The sequence below is a fragment of the Gallus gallus genome, chromosome 2 (assembly GCF_016699485.2).
Source record: "Gallus gallus isolate bGalGal1 chromosome 2, bGalGal1.mat.broiler.GRCg7b, whole genome shotgun sequence".
NCBI lineage: Eukaryota > Metazoa > Chordata > Aves > Galliformes > Phasianidae > Gallus > Gallus gallus.
In genome coordinates this window covers 61,646,956-61,668,887 of record NC_052533.1, presented here as the reverse complement: position 1 = coordinate 61,668,887, position 21,932 = coordinate 61,646,956, and the positions used below count along the sequence as shown (strand labels likewise).

The following is a 21,932-nucleotide window of genomic DNA, read 5'->3' as shown; positions in this document are numbered from 1 at the left end:
TCAGTCCTCCCTTTGAAGCAGCTGGAAAATATACTGAAGCAGAACGCTTTTGGAAACTATTCAATTGTAATGGCTCATGTCAGGAAAAATCAGGACATTCTACTCCAATACTTTCTTAAGGCAGGGATATTTTCTTTTAAAGAATTTATGATTTTTAAAATAGTTTTAACTATTATTTAAAATAAACAAGACAGGAATTTTAAAAAATATATTTTTTTTTCAGAATTGTGTTCTTGTTTTTCTCATTTCTACAAATCAGGAAAATAAAACAACCACCAAAAAACATAATAATAGAAGTGCTGGATAAAAACTTTTCCAGTTCTTCAGAGGTGTCATAAAGATTGATTCACATCCTTTGCAAATTGAGTGTCAAAGCTCTATTAACAAATGAATGGCAGGCAGAAGAATCACTGAGAAGAATCACTTTCCGTACAAACTACTTCTGTCCGTTTTGCCATTTTGCCATTTTTTGCTCTGGTTTCTAATGAACTAAATGAATTCACAAGAAGGTGAATTATGGGTATAAAGGTTCCTTCATAGTTTTTTTTTTTTTCTTTCTTTCTTTTTTCCAGATTTCTTAAAGTTCAGATAAGTTTGAGGTGAAAGACTGGAGGCTTGTCTTAATGTAACCCACACGTTCTACCTACTCCTAAGCAGGAAGTGCATAGGCACTTACAAGAGCCCTTGCTCTATTTGGAAGTGGAGAACATACGACCCACCACAGCCACATTTAGAGAGAGAAGAAGCAGGCATGCCTATGAAGTCTTGTCCAAAGACTTAACATGATTATATTGAGCTAAAGAGTGTATCTGTCTCAGAGACCTCTCACCAATTAATTTGGATTTCTGCGACCTCTGACTTTCAGATGTTTGGTGATGAAGCAGACTTTGGTGGGTTCCTCCCTAATCCAAGACTAACTAGGTCAAAAATAATGATACTGTAAGCTAGCCCATATTCGGGGCTTATCACAGCAAAGCTGGCACACTGAAATGAGAAAAGGAGTTTGTTTTCCTCAAGTGGAGAGAAGGTGATAATTGTTCTGTGTGCATATCTGTATGGTTGAGCACAGTTGTAGTTGCAGTTTTCTCTTTACTCTTTGACACTATGTCAAGCTTATCAGTTCTCATAATTTTTGACTGGGCTTTAGAAGAAAAAAGAACACAAACACAAACTCCCAAACCCAGTCATCACTCATAGTAAGCATAATGTAAATTCATCCATAACTGTACTATTTTCAAAGCCCTAAAAATCTTTGGTTGCTACTACTCTTAACATATTTGCTTGGTTTAGTTAAATGCAGTATATGTAATATAAATAATACAAAGAACCTGTGCCTTGGGACCCTTATATATATGTAATATATTCCTTTCACTTGTTTTAAAAATCCAATAATAATAGATACAGTGAACTCTATAATGCCAAGTTATGTTCACAAGTTATTAGGAAAATACAGACATTCAGAAAAACTGCAATTCTAGAAGCTTCAACTCATCCATGCAACCTTTCAAGGCATGACACCTTCTTCATCTATACACTGCTGAACAAACGTGTTCCTAGTTTCAGCTTCTCCATCCCGCTCTGCAAGGAGCTCAGTGCTGGTCCCTTTTGCATGTAAAATCTCCTTTGAAGATTTTGATAACAGAACTGGAAGTTTTATTTTATGCAACTTGTTGCTACTTGCATATATGCCATCTCTCAAGTAAAATGCTAACATTTCTGCTGAGCATTGGCATTTCACAATTAAATGTTGCTGTTTCTCAGTTATTTTATTTCCTGGTAACATGAACTATTTCCATTTCATGTATGTGAAGTGTTGTTGATGTATGTTCTATATCCAGAGGCCTGTTCATCTACACATTTAGTAAGAATAAGGTGGTGTTTGTGTTGTATGCCCAAAGCTAGGTTTGCTAGTAGAACTTGCACATTTACATTTTTGCTGAGGTTATTTAGGTTGTCAAATTACAGAGCCAGCATACAATTGACCATTATAAATTGAGCCATAAGCTTACTCTGGCCCTGTTGTGTCTTACCTCAACACAGCCCCTGTCCAGGGCAGCAATCGTTCCCTACCACAACCCACCCTGGGCTATCAGTCATCTCTGAATGGAGACTGGAGAAGGTCCCAGGATTGGCAGGAGTGTATCTGTGTAGGGCAAAGATGTCTTCTTTATTCTAGCTTGAATAAGATATTACTGTACCACATATTTTCATGAACCATCTGTGCTCTCCTTCCTTCCAGAGGTATGTCTGGTTTTAATTCTTACTTGACACTATGTCCTGTGGACAGACCTTCTCGAGGGAAGATCATGAAGGGGAAATAGTAGAAGAGAGTAGAAAATGGAATTGGGTAGATGGTCATAGCCAGAGGATTGCAGTCAATGGCTCTATGTCCAGGTGGAGGCCAGTGTTGAGTGGTTTCTCTCAGAGGTCTTTCTTGCAGACAGTGCTCTTCATCATCTTTATCAGTGAGCTGGAGAGGGGGATTGAGGGTACATTCAGCAAGTTTCCTGATGACACACACCAAGCTGAGTGGTGCAATTGATACAGTAGAAGGAAGGAATATCATCCAAGGGAACCTGGACATGCTTGAAAAATGAGCCCATAAGAACCTAATGAGGTTCAGCTAGGCCAAGTACAAGGTGTTGCGTTTGGGTTGCAGCAATCCCAGTTATGTGTACAGTCTAGGAGAACTCACTGAGTGCACCCCTACAGAGAAGAACGAAAGGGTCCTGTTGGATGCAAATCTTCATGTGGGCCAAGAATGTATGCTTGTAGCCTGGAAAGCCAAGTGTATCCTGGGCTGGAGGTGATTGTTCTCCTCTACTCTGCCCTTGTGAGGTCTGGAGTACTGGGGGCCCCCAGCACAAGAAATATGTGTAGCTGTTGGAGCAGGTCCAGAAGAGGGCCACAAAGATGATCAGAGGAGCGTCTTTCCTACAAAGACAGGTTGAGGGAGCTGGGCTTGTTCAGTCTGGAGAAGAGAAGGCTCAGGGGTCACCTCACTGCAGCCTTCCAGTACTTGAAGAGAGCTTAAAAATAGGAGAGAGACCAACTTTTTACACATTGTGATAGTAATAGGACAAGGGAGAAGGTTTTAAACTGAAAGAGGCGAGATTTAGATAATGTATTGGGAGGAAATTGTTTACTCAGAAGTATGGTGTGGCATGGGAGCTGGTTACCCAGTGAAGCAGTGGATGCCCCATCCCCAGAGGCATTCAAGGCTAGGTTGGATAAGACCCTGGGCAGCCTGATCTAGTTGGTGACAATCCTGCTTCTGGTAGGGGGATTGGAACTGGATGGTCTTTAAGGTCTCTTGCATCATGATTTATGATTCCATTTTATGATTCCTGACACTTCCAAGATGAACTGCAGCTAAGGGTAATGGGAGAGCTGCATGTTGTCATTGTGAGGCTGCTCACTATCTTTGGAAGGGTACAGGGATCAGGATCTGCATTACTGGAGAAAGGCAGGTAATGCACCCATCTTCAGTGGGGCAAGGAGAATCCAGAGAACTGCAGGACAGTCAGTTTCTGGGACAGTCACAGTGCAGGCAATATTAGAAGTCATTTATTGGCATATGAAGAAGAAGGTATTAATTGGGAAGAGTCAGCATTTGTGCCAGACCAAACCGATTGCCTCCTATGATTAAATGACTTCATTGTGGATGAGGGGAAAGCTTGAGTTTAGCAAGGCTTTTTGCACAGTCTCACACAGAATCCTTGCACCCAATTTCAGATGTTGCAGTCTGGATGGGCAAAATCCTGACCAGATTGACGTTCAGAAGGGCTCATACTGTGCCTGAAAGTTGGTTACAAATCGAATTCTACAGGGGCTATCCTGTCTGATGTCTTTGTCAGTGACCTACATGCAGAGGCAGAATGCAGTACTTTCAGGCTATCACTGATGATATTAAATGGACGGTGTAGTTGATGTGCTTGAGATCAGGCCTGCCATTCAGAGAGATTCATGTTTGCTAGAAGATAGGGCCAACAGGAGCCCCATGAAAGTCAGCGTGGACAAATATAGCATCCTGCACCTCAGATGGGCTAGGCCCCTGCACAGGCTAAGGCATGGCTGGCTTGGTAACAGCTCTGCTGGAAAGGGCATGTAAGGCCTTGTGTTGGGCTGTGTGTGAGTTAGCGGCAAACCCTGGCAGCAGTGAAAGTACATTAGACCATATGAACAGCAGCACAGGTGGCAGATGAAGGGAATTGGTAATTCCCTTTCACTCAGTGCTCATTAGACCACATCTGGCAGAGTGAGTCCAGTCTTGACTTCCCCAGCGTATGAAAGCTTTTGATAAACCCAAATGAATCCACTGGAAGAACAGAAAGATAGCTGGGGGTTTAAGCATGAAATTTAAGAGCAGAGGCTCGGGCAATGCGGTTTGTCCAGCCCACAGAAGGGAACGGCAACTTTCCAGTTGCTAAGTGGAGTTACTGAGAAGATAAGGTTGGGCTCTCAGCCAAAGAATGAGAGATGAAGGTCATAAATAATCAGGGAGGCTTGGGCTAGATAAAGGAAAAAAAAAAAAAGATACTATATGGACAATTAGTCAGCAAAATGGTTCACCTAGTGGGGTTTTGCTGTCTCAGAAGGGAGGATTTTAAGACTGAGCTGTACAAAGACATTAGCAATCTGGTCTGGGATTTGATGACCTCCCAAAGTCCCTTCCACTCACAGTTATTTTATGATAACTCTTAGGATGGATCTTCTCCATTTTCTCTGTGGAGTTTCCTCCATTTAATACAGTTTGTAGGCTTAAAGACACTGCATATACTGCTGTTCACCCCACAGACTAGGAAAATTATATAAAAGGTTGGCCCCCAATTTTAGCTAGACAAGATCTAAGGCAATTTGAGCAAAAACATCAGGAGGCAGGATGCGACAAGAGTTTTTTTTATTGTTTTTAATACGAGTGAATTGATTAAAAGATCTGAAATGTTGTAAAGCAATATACATACTGAATAAATAATATGCACAGAAGAGTCATGTCTACATTGTAACACTGGCTAGTACTCAGAATACTTAAAATAAATCCAGTGACGTTGGATAAAAGTCCATAAAAATGCTATCCTGTCTTCCCTTGTATGAAATTGTTCAAGTATAAAAAAATCCAATACAGTGTAAAATATTAAATTCCATGTCGGTCAAGAGTAAAAATTGCAAGTATTGTAGTTTCACAGGACAATGTAAAGCAGCATTTCCTAGCAAAGGGAAAAATAGTCAGTCTACATACAGATGAGTGAGAAAACTGCACTAATGTACTTGAGAGGTCTACATGAAGAACTATGAGAGGGAAAAAGAATGAACTAGCAATATTTAATGTAAAAACCTAAAAAAAAAAAAAGTGTTAATTTAAGAGTACCCTCATACAGTGCACATACTGAATTTAAATAAATCCAAGTCAACATCCTTAGTTAATTAGGTTAATATTTAATATGCTACATCTAAGTCTACTAAATAATTTATGCCATGAGATGAATACATAATTTTACAGTGTCACATCTAAAGTTGCTTTCTTTAGAGCACAGCATAGTAAAACTTTCAAAATAAATATTTCTTTTTAAATAGCATAACAATTAAGGCACAGTATAAATCACATACCATTAACCCTTCAAGAACTGCAGTCTTGGTAACAAAAGTTGCCTTGTGTAATGTACGTTCACTAATAAATATTTTAAATATAGTCCTGAAATAGATATTAAAATCGTACAAATGGTTTCAGAAAAGAAAATTCCCTTAAAACAGTTCTTAAAAGTTTTAATTCATTAAGCTTCTTCCTGCCTTTATTCACAAGTTACGAATAGATGCAATAAATAGAAAGAGAAGGCTGTTGTAGTAAAGGGCTGATCCTATTTTAGAATCAGAATAGCTGACACCAGCAGTTAAAGTTTCCCAAAAGTGAAACAGGATGGGGCGAGGGATTAGGATGTGACAAGCTCATCACATGAGCATGAGTGATGTGTTCTGTCCAGAACTGTCTGTGTTATTGATTGTCTCTACAGCTGTTGCACCCCTTACTTCCACATCACTTGCTCCATAGTTCCACTCATCCAGAGGACAGATAAGAAAATAACTTTGGTGCCTGTCCGCCATCTTACTAGCAGGCCATCCTCCTTGGGTTGTTCGATGCCCGTTAGTGAAACGGTGGGAAGATGCTATCTCACGAAGACAGCTTCTGAAAGCTACAAAGGACAATCAGTGCTTTAAGCTTGCTTCCTCTCTCAAAATGGGTAAAGGTTACATATTGCTGACTCAGTTTTTTCCCCTGGTTCGAACTTTTTGAATACCACTTTCTCGCTTATAAAAGGCAGTTTTGCTTCCCTGATACTGTAAAAATACACCTTTGTTTTTTTTTTTTTGGTTCTCGTTTCTTTTAAAATATGAAGTCCCATTGCTACTCCTGCCACTCTTTCATGACAGTACAGTATATTTTTCCCATTTTCTTCCGGATCGATACTTGAAACTAGCCATGCCGCACTACCCCTCCCCTCTAACAACAAGATTTGGATGCATACTGTATGAAGACAGTGGAATAAAAACTCTTTAGTTTCGCAATAGCGTCGCTTTCCTTAAAGCTCCTTAGTTAACATCAATTGTCTCTGATTAACTACTTATACTGGAAGGCCAAAAAAAGAGGAAGAGAAAGAACGAGCTTCCCTCGGGAGTCCATCTGCTATTGCATACGATCTGTCTGCAGCTGTTGGGGTTGGTACTGGCCAAAAGCCGCAGCCGCCGCAGCCGCCGTCCCCGGTGCCGCTGCGGTGATGGGCTGCTGCACCGCGTAGCCGTAGCCCCCCGCCGCCACGTAGCCGGCAGCGGCGGCCGGAGAGGCGGCGTACGGGTATTGCTCGTAGGCGGCCGCGGCGGCCGAGTACTGGGCGTAGGCAGCTCCGGTGTAGTCGATGTAGGGCGTAGTGGAAGCAGCGGCTGCTGCGGGTTGGACGTGGGGAATTACCACTCCGGGCTGCACAAAAGCCTGTGGATAGACATAGTGAGCTGGGATCCTGTTGAAAGATGGGAGAGGGAGTCAGAGGTGGTAGGCGAGTTAGCGCCTAAGCGTCATATCCATACTCCGAAGTCAGACAAACTCAATTTAGTTGTTGTTATGTGCATAGGGTTGCCACAATAACCAGGTGGAACAGACCGGTTATCGGTTTGTTGGCCTGAAAACGTGCGTTGCTCTAAAGCACAGCCTTATAGCCGAGTTAAACAGGAGTGTTTAATGTTGCTTGAGGATGTTACGTGGGATGTTATTAAACCCTTTAGAAGGACCGGGGTTACTGACGTCAGCTTAAGGCAACTCTGAAGGAGTAAGCTTGATTGCAGCATTTGTTTTTCAAAACACCTCAAGTGGTTTTCATGATCCTGCTTCTCACCGAACGGCTTGACTCTTAGTGAAATTATTTCCTGTGAGTACTGTTATTATTAGTAACGCAGCGGTTCGACAGCCTCACTGCCATGAGTTTGACAATAGCCAATAAGGCAACGAAATGGCTTAGCCCTGACTTTACGTAAAGTGTTCTGGGGGGAGCAGGAAAGAAAAGTGTATTGTGGCAACCCTACTTAAGTTGCTATGCAGACTCAGCACACATTAATTTCTCTGCAACCTCAGTCACCCTTATTAAAAATAAGGAAAAAAAAAAAAAAACAACCAAAAAAAAAACCAACACAGGCGACAAAGGAGTTTAAATAAAGTTCACAAGTGTGGTAAACACAGCAAGAATCACACTTTCCAAACGAACTATAGTGCAGCTCACTCCGTCACAAGAGGCCATTGAGGGAAGCTACATAGATGCTATTAAAATCCATAACAGTGACTCCTAAGTACATGTGCATCACACTTTTAAAAAGTTCATAAGGACACAAGGGTCAAACCTGTTTGATTATCAGGCCACTGCTGTCCTGTTTTGTGCCAGCTTGTTTATTTCTATGCAAGACATACGGCATAGAGTTTTTTGGAAGGTGGGAATAGGATTAAGGATCTAAATAGATCTGGTGCTTAACAAGAGCAAAAAGAAAAAAGAAAAAAAAAGCAAACAGATTTATGGCTTAAGCAATAACCATTCTGAACAAATCAGTACACACACTTTCCCATCTTCTCCACAAGAGAAGCGTACACACAGATTCATCTCAGAGTTGTGTTTGATCACATAATAGAGTTTTTTTAAAACGATGCATCTGCTATAATTTCCACTTAAAATCCATAGCTCTGCCTCGCATCTGAGAAGTCCTTCATGTTGGGAACTCATTTCCAGAAAGAGAATCTTTATAAATGCATGTAAAACTGCTTGTGCAAATTTACTGCTACTTAATAATGAGATTTACCTTTGCAGACAACTCTGAAGGCTGCACCAGCCTTTTAGTGCACTGTAGCGTAGATGCAACCTGCAGTAGTACAATCTGCCCTCCAATTGCGAGTTCTAATGGAAAACTTTTTTGGTTTTTTAATTTTTAAAATGACATCGAGATTTACTTAAATGGCCAACAAGGAAGCGTTTCAATTAGAAGGGACGCTGTCACCTACATTCATAGCAAAGAAATAGTATAAAATACATGAAAACCAGGCTGTTCCAAGGTCTGGTTTTCTTTTCTAAGAAAAAGAAGAGCTCAGTGGCGTGAATAGGAGCACCACAATCATAAAAACCCAACGTGTCAATGGAATTCACTTCCTACTGTATGAAGGGAGGAATGGAAAAAAAAAGAGAATGACAGATAGGGGTGGGAAGGGAAAGAAAACGTAAGATAAAACAGTAAGTTGGGTTTTTAAAACTCACCTAATTTATGACGTGATTAGCCAGAACTGCATTTGAAGCATACTTAAGCTGGCTCTGTGCATTTGAATACACATCATTACCTGAGCTCCCCATACAAGATGGATGAGCAAGAACATGCATTTCGTATTGGTCACCAGCCAAGAACAAGCTCGATAAATATAACATCGTGTTTTTTAAGTATTAAGTAAAGAGGAGTAAAAACAACTTTTAAGTCACCGAGAGCCTCTTCTGCATCATGTAAGAGTCCATTTAACATCACATCACAGGAAGTTTCACATACGGCATTTATGAAATAGAATAATTCTAACAGAAATGGTACAGCAAGAAGGCTTATCTAAGTGCTCGTGTTGTCTCAAACTGATGCTACTAGAATTTTCTTAGGACATTAGGACACTCGATCGGATCCTTGAACAAGACAGAAAGATACATGTGCTCCCACTTAAACTCTTATGACTTGTTTTATTAAGCCAAGAAACTAACAGGTGGTGAAGTTATGAAACATTACCCGTTTGCCACATCTTACCCTACAACAAACATAAACCCTGGGCAGGCTCCTCACCACCGTGCCATTTCACACACGGTGATTGACAGCGTAAGCTGCACTGAGGCTATTTTTGATCATCTGTCATGCTACAACTGTTTTGAGTCGAGTGAAACGGCTTTATATGGCCAAAGTAAATTGCTACCTACTGCAGAGGCCAGCACGTGTAGACCCCGGCCATTCAGAACCAAACTGCTTTTAGTGCTCTGCCAGGTCAAAAGTTGAAAAAGCAATGCCTAATAGTGCTGGATATCCTTAGTGTCAGTAATTTTAAGTAAAAGCTGCTGCTTTGTTCTTGAAAGTAAGAGTGTGGGAATTGCACATGGTTTGAGCTTCTTTTCCTGACAGTAGTTTTTATTTTGGAACACATATTTGTTGTTTTAAGCTCCTGCACTAAAGGAAAAGGAAAGCCACATTTAACTTTAGCAGCAACTGTAGCTTTGGGATATTCAAAACGAAATGACATCCATGCCTGCCGTGTGCCTTACGACTTCCCCTGTTGTTATAACAGAAGATGTGTTTTTAACTAAGACCTCCTAAAATAATCCTGTAAGCAATAATAAAGTGACAGGTAGTTGTTCTAAAGGAAAGGGCAGTTTAGACTAATGCAGAGAGCTGTGTCATGCAGAAATTCAGCCTTACTAACACATAATTGAAACCTCAACGTTACACTACTGAGAAGGTGGTTATTTAACTTTGAATGACATGTTTTGCTTCAGAACACGGTCAGGTTTTGTGAGCATAACTACCAAGTAGAATTTAGTCAATGAACAGCTTTCCTGATAACAAAAATAGGTCACAGAAGCATCAAGGCATACCCTTAAGGTGCTCCCTTCTGAATTTGTGTCTGATAACAGCAAGAGGACATTTAGCACTCTGCAGGTTCACTTCTGACTGTTCTGGCTTCGTTCCATAGATCCAGGTTAGCAGTAGTCTAATACTATGCAGGTCTCCTGATCACAGACTAAGAGAGGGCTTCTCCTTCTCTCTTAAGGAAGGCAGAATTGCCTGACTATAGACAGAACTACAGAAGACAGTAACAAGCAGGCAGTATCAGCTAACCATTCGATAACAGCCTTATCAACTTGGGATTTAACTCTGGTCTTACTAAAAAGAGTGGGAATGGGAATGTCCTCATTTTGATTGAGGTACTACAAGTCCTAGAAAAAAATAAAGGGACAAACTCTGACAGAACGAGTCATATCCTACATCAATCCCTCTGTATAACCCCGTATTTTTCCACCAATATTAAAATGGAAATTATGTAAGCAAAATGAGAAAACCTGTTTTAGGAGGCAAAGTTATTTTTCCCTCTCCTTAAATTCCTATTGAATTCAGAGGTAGTATTTCAATAAACAACTCTGAAAACAGAGCTGTAGATAACCAGTCCTGTGACCAAACAGCTTCCTTCATGCACTGAAGCTAATCTAGTTGCTAGCTCCCTTCACTGCAATAAATGCTGTGTTTCATTTAGAATACTGTATTTCTGCATCTGTTCAGTAAAGTAATTTGACATACTCCAATTATTTTGAATTTCCTGCTTGTTAGGTGGGCAATCATGACAAAACACTGCTGACCATACCAGAGTATGGCAGCACCTTACTGATCTGCACTCTGATTGACAGGGAAAAAGCAAAATGAAATAAAACTTCTGCAGCTTCTATGTGTGGATTAGCAGAGGGTTGGCAATGAATCATCACCACAATCCATTTAACGGAGCGTATTAGTAAAATGTATTTTTTTTTTTAAGTGCAACTGCGTGGAGGGAAGAGAGGTTTTAAGGTGACCAAATATTTCAGTGCAATCCATGCAGCATCATCTGAGAGCGAGCTCTTAATAAATGTGGATTCAAGTAAGCACTGAAACAGCCCAACAGAATTGTCAAGGAAAATAGAGACTGAAGGTGTTCATTTAACCTAATGAATGCTGTCCTTCCTAATCTGAACTACATCCCTTAGAAAATACAGGGGCTATTGGAAATTTTCAGGGGGAAGCAGGTTTAGTAGTCTCCTTTGTCTATACATAGCAAAAGAAAGGCAAAAAGCAAGGATTAAAAATGACTAATTTGATATATATGACCCTGGTACCGACATTCCTCTCCTCAGATTTATATACTTTGCATTAGAAATACAGCCTTATTCAGCCTGCTGGAAGAATTTCCCTGACCTAAGCAAGATTTAAATGATCTATTGTTGGCTCGGGGTAGGGAAAGCAAGAAGGAGCCCTGCACTTGCACAGTCCTTTAAGCAACAGATTGCACAGGTTCTCCTTTTCTGTTATGCTCAGCAAATACTCCCTCCACGGCTGGTCCCCGGGCAGTTCACTGGTTCCTCTTTGCAGCAGGGCTGTAACAGCTCTGCAGACCACGCACTCCACCTCCTGCCCTCCTTAGCGCTGGCGTCACGCGCTGAGCACTGCGCGCACACTGCCGTCTCCTCACGCTTCAAAGAAGGCACACAAAGTACAGCAGAGGAAGAAGAGAAAAAGACAGAAGGTTTTCCACAACCTCCCCAAGCGTCTCAGGAGGGCAAACATTCTCCTCTAAAAGCGCGTAAAGCTTCTAGGAAAACTTCCTACAGTTCTGAGGATGGGAACAGTTACCTACAGGCTTGATGAAGCAAACTATTGAGAAGCTATTCCTGCTTGGTGGCAGCTGGGTGCACTACACTGAAGCTATTCTAGTCAAAGGAACGAAATACAGCTGTGACACGTTTTTCCCTACTTTATTGTTAGCTTTTTCATTAATTAGCAAAATGCATTATTTTGCAATGAGTTTCTCAGCCAGTGTGCATTAGTGAAGTGACCCCGTATCGGAAGTTTCAAGCGGACCTCACCTCCTAATTATATGCCTATAGGAAGCAAGAGTTAGAGATACTTAGGAACAGGATACTCGAGTAAAGGAGAAATGTGCTACGTATTAAAGGCAGACCGAAGGAAAAAAATCTCCAATTAGAAAGCCCAACAGGACGCACATTGTTAATAAGGAGCTCCACACCCCTCCCAAGAACAAACCCCCCCCAAATTACGAACATGCAAGCAATATGTTGATTCACTTAAAAAAAAAAAAATCAAGAAGTCACACCATTTAGCACTCACTACAAAATAAGGTTAAAAAAGTCACAAGCTACAGCTTGAAAGCAAGGAAACAAAAAAGGCCCTTTGCTCCCCATGGCAAAGTCACTCCTCAACAACAAAAACAAAATCAAAAAGACCCCCCCCCCAAAAAAAAACTTTCACTACAGCTCTTTCAAGTAAATAAAAGCACACAGTTTAGCTATCAACACCACTTCATTACTGTAATAAATAAATGAAAAAAAGCACACGGAGGTCTATTGACTATATGAAAAAAACATACATGCATCGTTAATCACCATTTTAGCTTGTTTGTGTTTGAGTCTACTGGTTACAGAGTTTAATTCCAAACAGAACTATTCCACCTCTTATCATCATATCCTTCTGATCAGTTATCTTAACTGTAAACGATCCCTGTCAGATTAGAAAGAGATAAATAACATTGAGTCAAGCTGAAAAAAGAGAAACGGGGCACAGCAATCTTGCATAAAGTCATACCTCCTTGTTTTATCATAGGGTCATACGGGACCGGGCTGCTTAGGTGGAGGGGACGCGTCCCACACAACTTGACTCGGCTACAGCATTCAGAACGTTACCGACAAGGAGAGCACAGTTACGGGCATACGTTTGTAAGTCTGTGAACTGCAGTATTGCTGCTGTGTTTATAAGGATGCTACTGCCAGAGGCCTTCAAGGATCATTCTTTTTCTTTCCTTTTTCTTTTTTTCTTTTTTTTTTTCTTTTAAAAGATTTCTCCTCCCCTGTTTGAGGTCCCATTGAACAGACTTACCCAAAAGGCCTCTGTATGAGAGCTGGATGAAGCTGCTGAACACCAAAGGCAAAACCTACCAAGGAAAACACATCACATTCTCTGTATGAGTGTTCCTTTGGCTATTTGCCACACACACACACACACATACAAATGCAGGGTAACAGCCTCCAGTGACGGTGTCTGTAAGGCTGGAGAACCACAAACCAGAAAGCAAAATACATCAGTCCCAAAACACACACATACACACACACACACACACACACAAATGCAGGGTAACAGCCTCCAGTGACGGTGTCTGTAAGGCTGGAGAACCACAAACCAGAAAGCAAAATACATCAGTCCCAAAACACACACATACACACACACACACACACACACACACACACACACACACACACACAGACATCCATACAGAAATTAAAGCAGTGAAGCTCACACTTCCCTAGTGGTGTTTAGAAGAATGACTCTGGCTAAATAACAAGCGCAAAGTTTTCATTGACTTTTTATTTTGTGCTCCATTCTGGTCCTTAATGTTAATCTATGAAGGATGATGCGGCCCTTTTTAGCCATCGGCGTATCTGTGCTGTTTCTACAGGCTTAAGCCTGAGCCCTCTTCACATAAGGATTTAGCAGGGGTTCAAATCCTAAACTTTGCTTCTGCTCTCCAAACGCCCAAGCACAAAATCCCTTCCCTGAGTGGGCACTGAACTGCTCACAGTGCTCCCCGGGCTCAACACCTTCAGAGCACGGACATGCACACGCGCTGTGCCCGCAGCTCTCTGGGTGCAAAGCGTCACTTTGGGAAGTGGCAAGGCCATCAGATTGGCTCAGATGTGGCCTTGGGAAATGCTATTTCATTTTAAAATCCTTCTCATAGCTCCCATCTGTTCGAGGACTTTCCCTGAAGATACTGGTTGTATTAATAAGACCTCACGCACTGGAAGCGATTCATTCCTAGGCCACTTTCCCTGCAGAGATACTGTAAATGGTCAGCGCCACCACGTTCCCAGCAGTGGGAAGAGCCAATGGAGAGTCTGAACCGTGCAAATCCTCCTGGAGAAAGTCAGGATATTTTATCACCGATTCCTTTCGGTGCTTAAACAAATAGCCGCAAAGTTACTACGTGCTGCATTTAGAGACAAAAGCACACCTGGCCACCCAATGCGCATCGGGGAAGTGCGGCCCAGCCGCCCCTTTCCAAAAGTTCAACTCCCTTCAGGAACCCGGGGTGCACGCAGACAAGCGGCGCGGGGCCGCGTCCTCACCTGGCTGCATGATCCTCGGCTTGGCACCCAGGTACGCCAGGTTGACGTTGGCCTTCCTACCATCGATGATGGGGTTGGGGTCCTTACACGCTCGTTCGGCAGCGGCTCTGTCGGCCATGGTGACCTTCGGGGGGCGAGGCTCTGCGTTAGATCTCTCCCTCGGGGAGGCTGGGAGAAGCACCCCGACCCGGGGCAGCCGCCCGGGGCTTCCCCCGCATCGCCTTGCTGCTCCGGGGCAGCCGGCGGCCGCCGAGGGCGCGGGCCGAGCTCCGCTGGCGGCAGATAACCCCCGGCGCGGCCGTATCAGGGAGCAACAGGCTGGGCGAGAAGCGACGGGATTCGCCCTCCATCTCCTTTTTCAGGAATCCTCCCCCCGCCTCTCTCCGAAGTGCCCAGCAGGGAGGGGGGAAAAAAAAGAAAGAAAGAAAGAAAGAAAAAAGAAAGAAAGAAAGAAAGAGAGAGAGAAAGGAAGGAAGGAAGGGAGATCCTCCAAACCCTCCCGCTCCCCACGCAGCGACCCCCGCAGAAGTTTCTCCCGACGGCGGCCGCAGCCGTCCCCGCACTTACAAAGCCGTATCCCCGGGACTTGCCCGTCTGCCGGTCGGTGATGACCACCGCCTCCTCGATGTCGCCGAACACCTCGAAGTACTTGCGCAGGCTGGAGTCGGTGGTGTGGTAAGGCAAGCCCCCGACGAAGATCTTGGTGTAGGTGGTGTCCTTCTGCGTCGTGTGCATCTTCCGCCCGGCCCTGAGCTCTGCACCCACGCGTGGCCGCCGGGGCGTGCGGGTCCTGGGTGCCGAGACCCGCTCCCAGAGTCAACCCTCGCTGTTCCCCCGCTTTCTTTTTCCTCCTCTCTGCCTCCCGTCTCCCCCCGCCACCCGGTCACGGCGCGACTCCGCGGTGCTTCTGCCCGCCCAGCTGCCTCCTGCTCCTGCTCCTGCTCCGGGCGCGGAGCCCCGCAGCCCGCGGGGAGCTCGAGGTAGGTGCCGTGGACGGGAGGGGCAGCGGCCGGGCAGCGGCCAGCCCGGCGGAGCGGCGGCGGGCGGAGGAGCGCTAAGCAGCGAGTGGCCTCCCCCCCTAAAAGCCACCGGGTCGGGCACTCTCGGTTCCTCCTCCTCCTCTCGCAGGGGCGGGGACGGCGGCGGGGCGGCCCCCGCCCTCGGCCGCGGCCCGGCCGGGGCTGGCACACAGCTGGCGGCAACAGCTGGACGCCGTCGGGACGGGGGCTGCTGCCGGAGGGCCCGGCGGGGAGGCTGCGCGTGCCCCCAGGCTGCTGTGCCCCGGGCTTGGGCGTATAAACAGTGTCGGCGGGGCTGTGGGGTCACCGCTGCGAGCCGGCAGCCCCCAGATGCTTGCATCCCAATCCAGTGCCGGTGGTGACTCCCAGCCGCGTCACCCGCCTTACACCCAAAGCTGGAAAAGCCGGGGCCCGGCAGCATTTCCATTACTACTGTTGTTGTGGGGCTGCTGGTGGTTATTGTTCTGCACGCAGGGCCGAAGCAGTTGGTAAAGCTACTTCCCTCCTCTTTCTCTTCTCTTGCTGCCTCTGCTCTGTGCTGCACTGAGAAGGATGCGGCAGAACAAAAGGAAGGACACAGAAGGCTGTGGGAGCTGGGGGGGAGGGAGGCTCACAGGGAGACAGGAAGGATGGGAGGAAGGCTACAAATTGGAGAAACATATGTGCACATGTGTATGGACTTCTGAACCATACCCTTGTGGTCACAAAGCCGTGATAAGTGCTAGCCTCTCTTTCTCCTAGTGCTTTGTCTGTTAGACTTTCCCTGTGAAGTCTTCTCTCCTTAATAAAAAGGAGCAATACACTGGTTTCCAGACATGACTTTGAAGAACTTTTCAGTCTGTCTAGTACCAAATGTTACCCATAATGACATCACTCCTAGTCTTAGGCCCTGCTTGCCCCGTATCTAATACTGGCCCTGTCCGATTTTCTCTAGCAGTCATTGTACCAGTTCTAATGGCCTAGAATGTGCAGTACCAGGCTGTGCTGTCACTAAAACTAACCCCAAACCCTACACCATCCTTCAGATTCTGCAGATTGAACAGTTTGCGTTATTACATTAGGACTAACTGAGATTGAAGCTTAGCAAACCTAGCAGGATCCTGAGAGATGAAAGGCTGAGAGAGATGAGACTTTATATCCTGGAGAAGGCTCAAGAGGTATCTTACCTCCTATGTGTCTAAATGTGTCTAAATACCTAAAGGGAGGATGTGATGAAGACAGGGCCAGGCTCTTTTCAGTGATGTCCAGTGCCAGGACAAAAGGCAGTCGACAAACTGGAGCACGAGAAGTTCCCTCTGAACACCAGGCAGAACTTCTGTGCTGTGTGGGTAATGGAGCACTGGCAGAGAATGCCCAGACAGGTTTTGGAGTCTCATCCTGGGAGATCTTCAAAAGCTTCCTGGACATGGGTTTGGGTACCCTGCTCTGAGTGTTGGACCAGGTGGACCCAGAGGGCCTTTTGTCACTTCAACTATTTCATGATTCTGTGATCCAGACATAGATGTTGTTTTTCACTTCCTCTGATGCCAAGACATTAACCTTGGCCTGAATCCAGTTAGGCCATTAACTCTGCCCCAAGATATCTCCCAGAATACTTCTTATAGTGGTCTGGAACCCTCTGTTAAACACGACACAGCCAATTCTGCTCCAATGGTTGTCATCTTAAGCTCTGGCCCAGTGACCTGAACTTATGTAGTAGTCCTACTCAAGGTGTCAGCGCACCATAGAGAGCTACAGCACACAGTGCTTAGGAGTACAGTTAACTTCTCATCCCTTTGAGGATCAAAAGGATGAACTTCACCTAAAACCAACCATAGCATTCCCTATCCCTTTCTGTTCCCACTACTCCTGCTTGTCTTGTGATGTCTGCAGGAATGGAGGATTAGCCTACTTTTGTAGTCATTATACAGACTCTTGCATTAAGGCCAGAAAAGTGATGTTTGGCTATCCCAGAAGTAATTGCAGCTGTATTCAGGAATTTACCTCTTTCATTCCAGACACCAGACTTTATTCTCTTGCCCATCAACTTTTGATTGCTATAGTGTGATCTTTTACAGCTAATTACATCATCCATCCTCCAAATGTTGTCAGCCTTCTACAGTCACCTAATGCTAGTAGATCTTCAGTACAATGTTTCCTTAAAGCCTCAAACTTGTCATCGGATCTGATCCAATAGAGAGAAGCTATTGGATGATTGTGAGAGAAATAGAGAGAAATTTTTTGGAAGCCAATTTTCAGCTTAATTGGCGTCTGGGATCCAGTAACAAATACAGTTTGTTTACTGTAATTGGGCAATGACTTCATATTGTCAGTGCACATACCTGATCTGTGGACTTCCAGACTTCAGGCATAAACAGAACACTCAAACTGCTTTGGTATCTTTAATCTTGGATCTCACTTCAGCAACTGAATCCTCTTCCTCTCCTGTTTGCCCAGGGTCCCTCTCCAAACCTGCAACTGCCTGCTGTACAGCTAAGAAATCTGTCCTTACTTCTAGCTGTAGTGAGTCAAGAAATTCTTTCCCGCCCACGATCTTAACTGTGTTGCATCTGCAAAGGCAGCACTCCTCTTTCCAGTCTTCTAGCCTATAAAGCCTGCAGCAACAGATGGAACTGATCAATCTCACCAGTTTCAAGCTGTATCCACAGCCCGACACAAAACTGAGCCCAAGTGGAAGACTGGTGATTTTGGCTGACTGAGCCCAAAACAGCTGGTCTTCCAGGATCCAGAAACAAAACTTAACTTTCCACATCTCTATCCCAGTAAAGGGCAAAATTCTTACATTTAGACAGGATTCATCAGTTGGCCCTTGTACTAGCCTGAGTCCATCTGTCACAAATCAAACACAACCACAGTGACATAATTAACCTGAGGTCCAGGAAGCATTTCTTAAGGAAAAAACACAGCTTAATTCCCTCTGATGTCCCCAGTCTTTTTACTGCTTTTGCAGCCCTTGTGGGTTCCTGCAATGAACAAGCCTTTTTCTGGTCCTTCTCTCCTAAGGTACACATGTGATTCCAAGCAATCATAGCCTTCAACAAGGAAAGGTAACTCTCACAGCAATAGACCTATCTTACAGTACAGCACTACCATCATGCTACAGACTTACAGACCCTATAAGAACCAAAAATATATATTCACCTCATTCTGCCCCATACCGGTTTTAATCATGAGTTTAAAGCTTAGTTGAGCAGACCTTTCTTAAACATTTTTTCCCATCTATTGCTGTCAGCTTTTTCTACTCTGTCACCTCTTCTACTTCATCCATTATCTTCTCCAAAAGATGCATCTCTTCTTTCATCTTAATCATAGATTAAATCCTAGGCTAGTTATCTTCATCTTCCCATTCTCATTCTTGGCCTGTTTATCTAAAGCACAGTGATCCTCTTCTAAACCCATACAGCCCATGCAGGAGTTCTTTCCCAACCAGCAGTAGAACTAGCTCTTCAACCTCTGTCTCCTTTTTGCACAGTAGCTCTAACTCTCCCCCATCCTTGAATTCTGTCACCTACCTCAATCCTGCTTGGAGTTCACAAGGGCTGTCAATCTGAGTTTGTTGCAGTGGATACCATAATCCTGTGAAGACTGAGCTGAGGCCTTCTGTTGATCAGGACAGAAAAGCACAAATTTGTCTGGACAAACAGCAGGGTTAATTCTTTGTTCTGTGTGTTGAGTTCAGTTCAGAGGAGTTGAGAAGCCAAGGGCAGAATAACTTCATTTGTTGCTGGATCCATAGGACTAATATGATCACTAACAAGGGGTTGGAGCCATGGGATCTAGTGCTCAGTTGGGGTTAAGGTGAACTGGGAATGGCTTTCATGCCAGCCTTTGGAAGAGCCATGGTACTCATCTACTTCCAGGAATGATTAGGGTATGAGTAGTTTTGTCTGGGCAGAAGTGACAGACCTAACCACAATTTTGAGATAAAGAGTTCCGGGCAGGAGTTGCTCATAAACTAATCTGGATCAAAATCAAGAGTGGTGCTCACTGGTGTTTAAGATACTTCTGTGGCAGACAGAAAACTCTAGGTTTGGTCAGGATTAGGTTTTGGTGGCCCCCGCAGAAAGGAGGAATGACAACAGATCTTCAACCCCTTATGTCTTAGAAAGTAGCTATCACCCGTTCCATCTAGCCTATTCCTCTCGGGAACAGCTGTCAACTGAGTATATAGTTCCCACAGAATTTGGAAATAAACTCAGTGTTCAAACACCTGTTCTTAATCCTAACACTAGCCTTGATTCAGGAGAGTGAGCACAACCATCCAAGCCCAAATTGTCACTCTTTATGTTTTCTTGTGTACTAAACCTCATTCTACTCAAAGCTCCTGCAGGCTTCACATTTAATACTTGCCCTTCTTTTCCTATCCTTGAACTGAAACTACCAATGACATCACATCCTCTGCCAAACCCAGTATTTCTAGAACCACAATTCTATCTTTTCATTTCTCTCACACCCTAATACCAGTCTTCCAACTAGCCACAGTTTAATTTCAGAGGTGACTGCTGTGAGTATCGTGTGCAATCTCTCTAATGCCATCTCTTTTCTTTTTTGATATTCCCTCAAAGATTAAGGTGGTCACACAGTTGTCCATGTAGTTCTCCCTCAAACCTTAGCTTTTCCTAAAACTAAACACTTAATGTAGCCTTGAGATGTTCCACAGCAGTTTTCATCTTACTTCAGCATATTAACAGATTCTCTTTTCTAAAACAAGGAGAGATGTCCCTGGCCATTAACAGATGACAATTCCAGTGAAATTCAAAAATAAATACAGTACTCCCAACCATTATTTCCTTTAGCCCAACCATATCACTAAAATAAACACAAGAAGAGAACCCCTACTATTGAGGGGTAACCCCTCAAAACTCAGTTTTTACCCTTTCAGCCCTGCCAGCATTAACCCTCTTCCTACTTTGGTGGTCCTGACATAATGTAGGGTGAAAATTTCCAGCCTTTGGATCCCTCAGGAATTCTAGCCTAAATCTCGGAGAGGTGCTGCAGCTAACTCTAGTTCATTCAGTATTGTCAACATGAGCCTGTATTTTTGCATACCCTATGAAAACAAACACAGCCCTCTGACTCTCACAATGGTGATCTTTACTATCCTGTGACCAAATTAAGACTGATTTGGCATTACAGTACCAGCCTATATTTTATTTAAGCAGCTATCAAAAAATAAAATATTTTCAACTCTTTCTCAGTCTTAATTGTCACTTTAACTCCATGCTTCCCAAAGGGAAGCGACCTCAACCATCTGGAAATAAATTCAAGACCATCTGAATACTTCTGTGTTCAGGAATACAATGTATGCTTCTCTCCTAAACTGTACACTAACCCCAAATTTTAAGCTAGCCGTAATCCAAGGAATCTGACCACAGACACCCCAGAAGGGTCAGTCCTCCAGATAATACCCATGTCATATATGTTCTGGCCTAATCAGGGCTTGTATCTTTTTTCTGTGGTCCAGGGTTCAGCGCCGTAAAGCCGGAAGAGTGATGTCCTATGGAACCTGTAGGTATCACAGGAAACTGATGAAGCTGGATGAATTCTGAGATGAGGATGACTCTAGGGCTAGCTGTTCATTGATTGGTGTTTACCTGACTACACTGGATGTATGACTAAGTTTGCAGTCAGACTAGGGGGTTTGAAGATTTAAAGGCAAGGATTGTACTGCATCTGGTTTGCTGCAGTGAGGCCTGTGGGCAGCTACACCATAGTTATTATCTCAATTGCTTGTTATAATTTGTATTTTATAGTTGTGGATGGGTCACTGGGATGACTCATCAGTAGGGATCAGGTTGTAGCTTTGAAATGCAAGCGTGGAAGAAAGACATTTATTCCTGTATCCTCCAAATTTTACAGTAGTGATGCCACTGGTAAAAGTGTGATTTTTTTCAGGCAATCAGTGAGAATGTGGAAAGAGAGATCTGTGTAGAGAATCTGGCCACAGAGAAACTGGGATCTGTAGGTCATAGAGAGATTTGAAAACTGAACCTATCTCAATCATATTTCAGTAAGCACCACGGTTACAAAACCCAAGAGCAGTACCTGTCCATTAGGTGGCTATTCTGGCATTTTCAGGATCAGAGTTTTGAGTGTAAGTAAAATGTGGGCGCCTTGGTCCTGCTTCACTCTTTGATATTGCTGTGGATCTCTACCAGGCATGTAGATATTGTTGCAGAATGCTATTGTGGCTGAAAAATGCCTTCCTCATAATTTTAGTTGTTATTGTAAATGTATCTGAAGCTATACATTAAAAAGCAGTCTAGTGTTTCTTTTGGAACCTAGTAATGTGACTTCATTGGAGGAAACTGCAAAAGCTATCAGTTACAATTAATTGTTTTTACTCAGATATTTTGTGTTCTTGCTGTCAAGGTAAGACAGAGTAGACAACTTGCCAGCTTACCAAATGTTACCACTCACTGGTATCAACCTAACTGTATCGTCAGGCTTTTTATTTATTTATGAACACCATATGCCTGTCATG

General features: G+C 43.7%; 1 protein-coding gene and 1 non-coding gene across 11 annotated transcripts in view; one reads left to right on the top strand and one right to left on the bottom strand.

The window, feature by feature from the left end:
* ATXN1 overlaps positions 1-21,932 on the top strand; it is a 257,493-nt gene that overhangs the window by 92,712 nt on the left and 142,849 nt on the right. For all 8 annotated transcript variants that reach the window (XR_006937206.1, XR_005855809.2, XR_005855824.2 and 5 more), the window contains one exon: positions 12,910-13,022. This is a non-coding gene — a transcript (ataxin 1). The remainder of the gene's footprint in view (positions 1-12,909; positions 13,023-21,932) is intronic.
* On the bottom strand, positions 4,884-15,524 carry RBM24 (RNA binding motif protein 24). 3 transcript variants are annotated; one of them, NR_131063.1, is given in 5 exon segments: positions 4,884-7,010; positions 7,882-8,004; positions 13,183-13,237; positions 14,430-14,553; positions 14,997-15,524. NR_131063.1 is itself a non-coding variant. In XM_015275877.4 (5 exons), exons 1-5 carry the CDS (start codon positions 15,162-15,164, stop codon positions 6,618-6,620), a joined length of 789 nt encoding a protein of 262 aa, XP_015131363.2. In that variant the 5' UTR covers positions 15,165-15,519; the 3' UTR covers positions 4,884-6,617.